At 36.8% G+C, this 10,089-nt stretch overlaps 1 protein-coding gene across 3 annotated transcripts; it reads right to left on the bottom strand.

Moving 5' to 3' along the window:
* Positions 1-1,450: 1,450 nt before the first annotated feature.
* On the bottom strand, positions 1,451-8,734 carry LOC110826700 (methyl farnesoate epoxidase). 3 transcript variants are annotated; one of them, XM_022057573.2, is made up of 9 exons: positions 8,609-8,734; positions 6,667-6,752; positions 6,090-6,326; positions 5,620-5,777; positions 5,071-5,313; positions 4,487-4,601; positions 3,714-3,894; positions 3,263-3,380; positions 1,451-3,106 (listed from the first exon to the last, which is right to left on the bottom strand). In XM_022057573.2, exons 2-9 carry the CDS (start codon positions 6,749-6,751, stop codon positions 2,783-2,785), a joined length of 1,461 nt encoding a protein of 486 aa, XP_021913265.1. In that variant the 5' UTR covers position 6,752; positions 8,609-8,734; the 3' UTR covers positions 1,451-2,782. The 3 variants fall into 3 exon arrangements, with proteins under 3 accessions (XP_021913265.1, XP_021913264.1, XP_021913263.1); XM_022057572.2 differs by lacking the exon at positions 8,609-8,734 and adding an exon at positions 7,693-7,933; XM_022057571.2 differs by lacking the exon at positions 8,609-8,734 and adding an exon at positions 7,550-7,681.
* Positions 8,735-10,089: the final 1,355 nt, after the last annotated feature.

A 10,089-nucleotide genomic window follows, 5' to 3' on the forward strand; every position in this document is an offset into this window, starting at 1 on the left:
ATGTAGACACACGTTTTATAGTTACTTTACAACAGACTCAAAAGTGAATTAATAACTGAAACCTCAAACACGTTTATATTATCTAGAAATTCTTTACGTGGGTACTTTTTATCCAAACTAATTCATCCTTCGAAATGCCATCACTCCCACATAAAATACAAACAACACCAAGATCTCACTTCAGCTTGGACAGCACTCGTGTTTCGGAGTGCGTTCTAAAAGTACGGCAATCGAAAAGAATCGATTGCAATATAGTTTCTGTATTTGAAACTAGATGGAACATTTGACACATTACCAATTTCACAAACTTCTTAAAATTCTGTGGCCTGAGACGCAACTAAATGAACAACTAGTAATAATTAAACATTCTTATAAACCCTTTCAGAACTATTTTTAAATTAAATAAATCTTCTTTTTATGGATGTGTACTGCCTATTCTACTAATATAAATCATTATAAATGTCACAATACAAATGTTATATAAGTTACAGTAAAACAACAATTATTGTTAAGAACTTTCAATTCCATTAACATCAGCTAATTAACCTCATGGAGCAGAGTCACTGAAATATTAAAATTACCAGCCATTGGAGCGTATCCTGAGCAAGTTTAATCTATATGAATCAAATAACTGTCACCACAACGTGTAAATATATTAATGCATTAAGAAAAACCCACTGCAAGTTTCGACACTTCGGCCATTATTATCATCAAGTAGTGATACACAGACCGATACAAATGTTACTATAGAATTGGTACATACACTTAGGCCATGTTTTTCCTTTGTTCTCTCAAATGTCTTGGCGCAACTCCAGATGCTGAAATTCTCAATTTGCTTTAAATCCCTTGAACCTACAGAAGCTTGTTGAGGTTATGCGAGTATCAACCTTTAGCTGTATAATACCTTGTCATTGTACGTCCTTTGCACAAATCTGAGTAAGTGAATGCTGAGACACATAACAAAGATTGTCTCAGAATATTTCATCTTCGAAACTTCTGAAGAAATTTCGATAAAATACTGTATTTGAGGTAAATCGATAATCTATCTCTACTCGAAATAAATAGTGTGACAAATCGAACCGCTGATTTATTGATTGTTCTGAATCAAGATGTATACAGTCAGTTCCAAGCGAACGATGCACTGCTGTAGATCGTTAAACCACTCCGATGTCTCCGACCCCCAGACGTAGTTGAACGCCCAAACACGCCACAATGGCGCATCACATCATCGGATTGTTGCTTAGCTGTCCATTATCAGAAACCATCTCGAGGTAAACAGCAGCTATTGCTCAATTTGAAGAAGTTCATTTAACTATGCCTGGTTAACAGCGTGCGTGTTGCCTATCTTCAGTTGCAAGAATTATTTTACTTGGTAGTAGTACGAGAGTATTTCGCGTTTAGAGGCTCGCACATAATATTTAATGTTACGAAAAAAAATTTCTAATATCAATGAGTTTTGAGAAAAGGTTTAATAAGTTGTGTGTGCAACTGTGAATACATATAATTTATACAAAAGGTGTTTTTCTCAGTTATATACTTATATAAGCCGAAAGATTTAATCCCATAAGTAAGTCAGGCCTTAAAATAATTTAAGTTAAATGAAACTTGTGTAGGACTTATAATAATACTCTAATAGAAATATTGTAGTCCTATATAAAGTTTAATATAAATCTGTCAAAGGCCTCAGCAAAGACTTATATAAGCTTACGTAATAGTCCATGTAGATACAGAAGTAAAGTAGCCCTTAAAACGAACCAAAATCAGGAATACCAACAAAATACTTAAGTTAATAACAAGTGTTGTTTGACATTTCCTTATCTTATTGCGTATTACAACAATCCCTCGTCCCTCTTCCGAAACGTCGGCAATATTTATCAGTTCTACGTATTTATTTACGCTCTTTTTCAGGGTCACTCTCCCCAATTTCAGTACAGCATTTTGTAATCTTTTTCTCTTGTCTCTGACATGGCCTCCGAGCTGGTATCAATGCCGACCGCACAGCGTGTCCTACCCAATGAGGACAACGGGACATCGACGAAGATAAGAACCAGCATCAACCCACTGGGCTGTCGAGTCTGACGGATTTCTTCCAATCCACACGCCTCCATGACTTGCAATATATCGGCGATAAAAAACAGGAGTAGGACGGGAAGGTTGGAATGGCGGTGGGCAGAGTTTATAGCAGATTCGTGACATTTATTAAACGTTTCAAATCGGTTGGTAAAGAAATACCTTGCTTCTACGGCAACGCAAGTGCATGACCATATTCAAAAGGGCCCGCCTTACCGAGTCACTCAAATCCCACACCCTATTCTTCCAAGTTCCATTTTAATATTATCATCTCGTATGAACTATGACTCCCTGGCGATTTCTTCTCTTAATGTTATTTCCCAATATTGTGCTTTAATTTTTTCATTCTTTTTACTTCAATCATCCTATAAAAATTACGCTGTGTAATTTTCTCCAGCGTTCAAATATATTCATCACTGCATAGGCTGTGCAGCAGAAACAACACCAAAATTCAATAAGACAGGGAAATGGTCTAATGATAAGCCGAAACTATCGGTTATGTTTCACAGCAAGTTGTTTGTACTCAGTCACCAGAATGAAGAAACGGGAATCCATTTACGACAAGAACATTACAATTCATTTTTTGTATGTGTCAGTATAACTCATAATTAATGTTAAAATTAATGACAAAGTAACTAAAGATGTTACAGGCCTAACCTTGTAGGAAAACTTGCCAAACTCGTAAAGCCTCTAAGCCAAAACCCAGCATAACCTAAGATCGTCTCGTGATCTTCACCCTGAAGGGTTGAGGTGCAGACGTAATCCCTGAAAGACACAACGTGGAAGGTTCAGGGTCTCCAACAGGTAAACTGAAGGAGAATTCCTGAAGCAAAGTTGTGTAGAAAATAAAAAGGATATTTCTTGCCATCAATTCTCCCAAACAGGTACGTCTTCCAATGCCAAACGGAATCATCCACTCGTCCTTTACGAAGTTATCATTCTCATCTAGGAAGCGTTCAGGTCTGAACACTTCAGGATCACCCCAGTGTTCTTTGTCGCGCAAGATACACCACAGACTCGCAATAACTGTTGTATCCTAGAACATGACACCACGCAACACGAGCGCAATTACTTGGTCAACAGAATTAAAGATGAGACTCAGTGAGCCAGAACACTGCTTTGGACATGGACGTCAGCTAGTTTCGTCCACGTGCCTGGATATGATCACTGACATCGCAGTGAAGAAACCTACCTTAGGGATGCTGTAGCCGTTCAGAGTAGTATCTTGAGTGACACGATGTGCTGGTGCAACTGCAGCTACGGTATTGATACGCATTACTTCTGCCAAGACAGCCTCTACATATTGCAGTCTGAAAAATATAAAACATTTCACATCCACACGATCATCTTCAAGTCTGAAATGAGAGTGGAAACAAGTAATCCAAGAAGTACAGGCTCAGTTTGGTATTTCACGCTAACAACATTTAAAAACAACCAACCATATACAAACAAATTATGATTAATTATGTTACAAGACCTCTGACATGATTTTTCCCTAAAAAAAACATTAAAAAAAAGAGTGGCTGAAACAGATCTCATTTTAGAATCTGTAAATTAATTGAGCAACCAGAGAGAACTTCTCTGTAACACTCATTGGTTTCTGAACTACACCATTCATCGCTCGCTCTTTCATTTACGCTCACCGTGGTCTGTCAGCTAGACACGGACGCCTGTCTTTTCCAACCACGTCGTCCAGCAGACGCTGCACCGTCCCCTGAACCTCTGGGTGTAAGACAGTGTAGAGCAACGTGAAGCTAAGAGTGTTGCTCACAGACTCAGCGCCAGCCGCAAATAAGTCAAAGCACGTGATAATCAGGCCATCTTCTACAAACAGCAGCACACGACTTGTATAAAGAGGATACTACATGTAAAGTGAACAGATTTTTCTTTTCTTGTAGTACTCAATGTCACTTCTTTTACAGTTCGGCCAGTACCTATATGTCTCCTTACCTCCTACCCCCTCCTGCCCCTCCTATTTTACTTCTAATGGAAATGCCCATCAAAATCCAATAGGGAATGATCTATTTTGAATCTCTGTCTCTTATACCAGTTCTTCTTTCTTGTTATCAATTTCTTTCCTTTATCTCCTCCCGCCTTTCTCCCATGTTCCTTTCCCATCGCTCTAAACGTGAAACAAATAGAATATTTTGCCGTCTAGCATCGTTACCGAAAAAAGATTTAGGATTCCATGAGATCAAACAAAAACATATAAATCATATTAGTTTAACAAATATTATAGAGTTATAATCTAACCTCTCCTTCATTTTATTTGTTATATAATACGTGGCAACATAAAAGAAGAACTTTTATGTATCCCTCTTAATGTAAAGTCAAACTTCTTTCTCTGTACGTCCTGTATGGTGTCGTTTCTTCCTAAACTTAATGAAGATGATGATAAAGATTATCCGCTTCTTACCCGAGAAAGTGGAGTTCTCATTGTCACTCTGATGCTTCATCTCTTTCAAGTAGACGTCAATGAAGTCTCTGAGATCATTTTCTTTGAAGGTCTTGTCATGTTCTCTGATAATGTTCTGAAAATGATTTTATAAAGTGAGAACTGTCTAAGAGCCAGAAATTTAACATGTTATTAATAACTCAAAAGTTTACGTGACCTGGGGGTAAGATAAAAGGTAAAGTTATCCCAACGCTTCACAACATGCATCATGGGAAAATAAGAGGTATTTCTTCACGTACTCTTAACCTCAGTACCAAACAGACATGCAGTGGCCACTCGAGGAGAAAGGGCCCTTTCCTGCATCATATTCAACAAAAAGATGGAGACGGTCTGTCCGTAACTGCTCTACAAATACACTCACCCACTTGCCACAGGCACTAGTACGTGTATAAAAGTATTTATATAAAGGAATCTGCAACAAAATGAATGACTGGATTTTCTTAAATGACTAACGGATGTGAACCGTACTATGATGATGCCATCTGGTGCCATTCCTCCCAGATCTAAACATTAAATGATGACATGATTATACAAATGTAACTCACTCTGAAGAAAAATTTGAGATTCGTAACATGATCCAGAGTTTCTTGGTGTCCTGTTACTTGAGGAGCAATTATCTTGAGAATGGGGACAGCGTTTACGATTCCTCCAGTCTGAGAGCCTGAACGAAAAAGGCGAGTCAAGGCATGAAGAAGGTCTTGGAGGCGAGCGTCGCCTCGTGAATATCTCGTTCCTGCCACCAGGGCCCAGATTACATTCACTGTTGATAGCCCAAAAAATCTTGACACCTTAAACATATAAAAATAAATCTTATTTAAATATTCTTTCACACCCAGTTGACATGATCACCTAACAAATCTTTGTGAATTTAGGGAACCATCTTTTTTAAATTATAAATTTTAATCTTATTACTTTATTTTACATTCTCCATCACTTACTACTTTTCCTGCGTAATTTGTTATTTCTGTAACTTTTTACTCTGCACAATGCGACTTATTGGTACCCATGGATTTTCTTCATTACATCAGAGTTTTACTTTAATTATAAAAATGTTCTAAATAGACAGTTAAGTAGTTGCTGTACCAATTACTCACCTGTAATACTTTGCATTGCCTTAGCTCCTTTATAACATCTTCAATTTCTTCAGAAATTAAAGTTTCCATAATACTCTTACCAAATCCAAGATCTCTCAAGTGACGCAGAGTGAAACGTCTTTGTTCTACCCAAAATGGACCATCACTGAAGAAAACACCTTTAATAAAAATATTAACAGTGATACAGACATCAAACCATTCACCATGTTACCTTTGGGCGGGTAAACACAAGAAGTTTCGACCCTCAAGCGCAGTCAACTGACACAGAAAAGTTAAAAAGTAACCAGACTTATACTTCTTTGACAACTTCTCAATAAACTCGGTACCTAAAAATGTTGACACGCAACTAGAAACTCATTTTCATAATGTAACATTATGATTAAATCAGAAGGAATTAGATGCACAGAGCACGCAGCACCGTGGAGGAAACTGCGAGAAAGGAATTACATAAATCGCAAATCAGAACTTACCAAGCTTTCTGTTAAAGTTCTCTTGCCTAAAGTTCGCTTTCTCCGGTCTTCCTTGGAATTCTTCCCTCCGCAAAACTTCCAGAACCTCATTGGGCCCACAGATCAGCACAGCCGGTTGGGAGCCTAGCATGAGACCTACCACAGAACCATATTTCTTCAACCACAATTCCATTTTCAGATGAAGGTATTGTGAGGGCAAGAATGGAACACAACCCACTACAGGTAAGCACGGTGGACCTAGAACAGATTCCAATGACTCACATCAATGAGCATTCAATACCTTTAATTAATCAAACATCTGATCCAATTAAAAATTCCAGTTCAAGTAACCTATATTTTAACGAAACAGAAATTTATATTTTTCATGTTTAAACAAAATCTATCTTCATTTCTGTTATGTTCCTATAATATAATTTCCAATAACCCCCTCGAATTCTTTCAGTAATTATTTAATACAATGGCATACAATTTTAAAAAATTAAAACACATAACATTAATTGTAATATTACACAAATAAAAGCTTCAAAGTTTTCTCAAGGACTCAGTTATAAGGAGTTAAACAGTTATAAGCACTCACCTGGTGGAAAATTCTTGGGCCTGATTTTAATAACATTATATAGAAGACAGAGGACCAGACAGGTCAGAACAATTGTAACAAACATCCTGTAATAATAACAGTAAACAATGACATCAAAATAAAAAAGAGAGACATTTAAACAATGGAAAATCAGCTAAGCCTTTATGATCGTCAGTGTTTATCCTTAAGAGATCTCTTCGCCCAGTCACTTGCAGAATTGGTCCAGAAATGCCCTATAATTGTCACCAAACGTACAAGATAAAAATATAGTTGCCTGTAAGTCAATATAATTTAATAAATTTACAATCTTCGTTAATCTTGATGTTTTTCAGTAGCCCTATTCCCCATTAAAACAACGTGTATTGATATTACGTATATTTACAAAGACGGAATTGGAGTTCCCGCAATTTGACTCTTTTTGGGAATGTTTTAAGAAATATTGTTTAAAAATGAAAATCCTACAAAGAAAACGATATAATGATATAAGACCTAGTAGTTCTGATCGATCTAATTTCTTCTTCTTTTATACACAGCCTTTACCAGCACAGTTCTTATTCTGCTATTTAATGTAAATAGTTCTTAACCTCTAAAGCCTTTGCCTGTTTCTGAATTCTAATCAAATTTACTAATTTCCCTATAGGAAATATTGCATCAACTTCTCAGTGTATAGTTTTTTTAATCACTGTGTTGATGACACTTTCTTCTTTATTGTAATTAGGTTTACGAACCATCCTATGTCAGGGTGGTCCCGACTTGCTAACTACCGAATTATAATATTTGTTTTTCATTCTGCTATGCAGTATTTGTATTACAACAAAACGTAATAAAGAATCTCTGTCTAGTGTTAAATACACGTCTGAATGCAATTATTGTTACGTCGTACATAACTATATGCTTAAGTCTTCAAACTCTTCTACGGTATATACTACTAACTACGGCTATACGTCGTTAAATATGCTTATTTAAATAAAATCCATAACAGAAAGAACTTAAAGTAGCTTTTGTGTCTCCAGTAAGAGAATGTACCTTTTAGTCGCTGTCCTGTTAGGAAATTATTCCGATACACGTTCACTGACCGTATGCCTACTGCATTTAACAAGGTTTTACCCTTTCATTCTGCTATTTCAACTTTAAACAAATAGTTCCCATAAATAAGGACAAGATTAAACTCGTTCTTATCGGGGGGGTTTTTTCGTAAAGGTCGCGTTGTTTCCAAACACCTGGGTTTTTCCCACAAGGAACTCCGTGCAAACTGCCACTGGATTAGATTCCGAATTCTACCTGTTACAAAACAAACCACTGATAACAGGTTTCCCTTACTATGTATAACCAAAAAAAAAAAAAAACACGGACGTGAAAGGACATATATCACCATACACTGTTGTGTGCGATATTTTCAAATTTATTAAAAAAAAAGTCCACAATTCACTACATCAACAATTTAATTTAGAAGTATCAAAGAAACTGAATTCTGATATTCCGTCTTAAATGCAGTAATAGCTATTTTTCGACCGAAGGAAATTCTAAAATTGGTTCTTGATACAATGGCACCACCCCTAGCTTAGAGTACAAAAAAACGTAAGTCTTTTATCGTGGTTCAATGACGTCCTAAAGCAGGCATCGACCTTGTGGTAGTAAAGGTTTCCAAAATTGGTGGAAATGAAAATAAACAGAAAATATCGAACCAAGCAACTACGAGAGCTTTCTCTCACAATTCCACTTCAAATGAAAACATTCGGTGACAATTTTAGGCACCTTCATAACCGGTAAGTTCCAAAAATTAACCTATTGCATTGCCCCGTCTTTCTACACGTGACAATTCAAAAACCACAGAAAATATTTACATTACATTTGCCATTGGGAAGGTTTACTTAATTTTTCAACATATTCCAATTTCGGTTAAAACTGTACAATGACGGAATATTTAAAGTCAAAATCTTACGTGCGTTTCTGTTTGTAGAAGTGACTGGGTGGTCAATTCCGAGCCAAGCAGGTGCCCATGCAATCATACGAGGAATCCTCCATCCTGATGACGTCATCCTGCCATAAAAGCCTCGACAAGACCATGTGGGAAATCCCGACTCTGATGTCACTGGCACCATTTTCAAAAGTCAATGGTCAAATCCTGACGAATGCAGCACAAATGTTGCTCTGTCAGTTTCTTCAGATATTTCTGACTGTGGTTATTTTCGAGATGCCCTCGCCTTTGCCGAGGGATTCTACAAAAACTTGTGTTAATGAGACTTCTTTACAATCCCGTACGCTCTTCAATTGCCCTCGAAGTGAATTACATAAATATAATTATGTAACAGAAGCTTTGTATACAAATTCTATACAGGTGTGTGGGAAATAAGTAGCACTGAGAAATGGTTATAACCTCTATATTTCCAATGCAAAGCGATTATTTAATGCCTACTTACTTCCCACCCACCCTGTAGTTGTAAACAAAGATAAATACTGCTACTGTATTTGCAATCGGAATTTACGTAATATTCAATAAAAACTTGCACTGCATGAGCTGCTAAGTTCATTATCAATTATGACGATGTTCCAAATTCCCAGAACATAAGGAGATAGAGTAAATTGTTTTCCTCAGTTGCTCATTTAAGAGTAAATAGAGTTCAGTGTCGATAGTGTTCCACATTTACAGCAAACAGAAGCTGCAATGTTTCTTACAACTATGAGGAACTTGAGAGGTCTCAGGTCAAAATTTCAGCCCAAATACTATCCTGAACTTCTACATGGTTCTCCTCAGTTTCTCCAACTACTGGAGTAGTAGTACCTAAAACTATGCCATGACTGCTTCCTTCCACATCCTTTCCAATTCATTATTCATTGATCAATAGATGCAATATAATGCCAGTGGTTGACATTAGTAAATAAAGCAGAAATAAATACAAACCTCTCTCATCAGTTTTTATTTTTAAATGAATAGTGCAAAGGGACAGTAACGGATGCACTGCAGCATTTTTCATATTAAAATTAAGTTCGTAAGGGGTATAAAATAATTCCGATGACGTGGCTAAAAATTTAAGAGAATACTAAATTTTTAGCCACTTCTACGAAGGATTGTACAAGGATTCACTCCGGTACCTGCCAGAAGACCAAGAGCTTGATACCGTCAACACAGACAGGAAATGTGAAAGGGGAAGAGACAATCCAGAAAGCTTTCAAAGTGAGCTCACTTTGCAAGCTCAGTTCTCCAAATATAAACCTCTTACAGTCCCTCCAAGGTATTGTTAAGGAAACAGGGAAAGGTAAACGCCCTGAAAAAAAATACATTTCCTCAATATGTATCCAGAAACATAAGTTTAAAGATTTATCTCTTCTGGGATGTTGCGCCGTATAGTCTGGTCGATGTTAACCAATGTTTCAGAGGTCATACTGCCTCCGTCATTAGGGCAATGAATAAGCTCCTATAAA

This window comes from Zootermopsis nevadensis, unplaced genomic scaffold, assembly GCF_977971745.1.
Source record: "Zootermopsis nevadensis isolate Lab colony 2312 unplaced genomic scaffold, Znev_1.0 Znev_ptg000028l, whole genome shotgun sequence".
Lineage (NCBI taxonomy): Eukaryota > Metazoa > Arthropoda > Insecta > Blattodea > Termopsidae > Zootermopsis > Zootermopsis nevadensis.

What these genes read in the sequence shown, in the direction of transcription:
- LOC110826700 (XM_022057571.2), bottom strand. An exon ending in ATCTCAAATTTTTCTTCAGA is followed by an intron (nt 4,602 to 5,070) that starts GTGAGTTACATT and finishes AATCATTTTCAG; the next exon opens with AACATTATCAGAGAACATGA. An exon ending in TGTCTAGCTGACAGACCACG is followed by an intron (nt 3,381 to 3,713) that starts GTGAGCGTAAAT and finishes TATATTTTTCAG; the next exon opens with ACTGCAATATGTAGAGGCTG.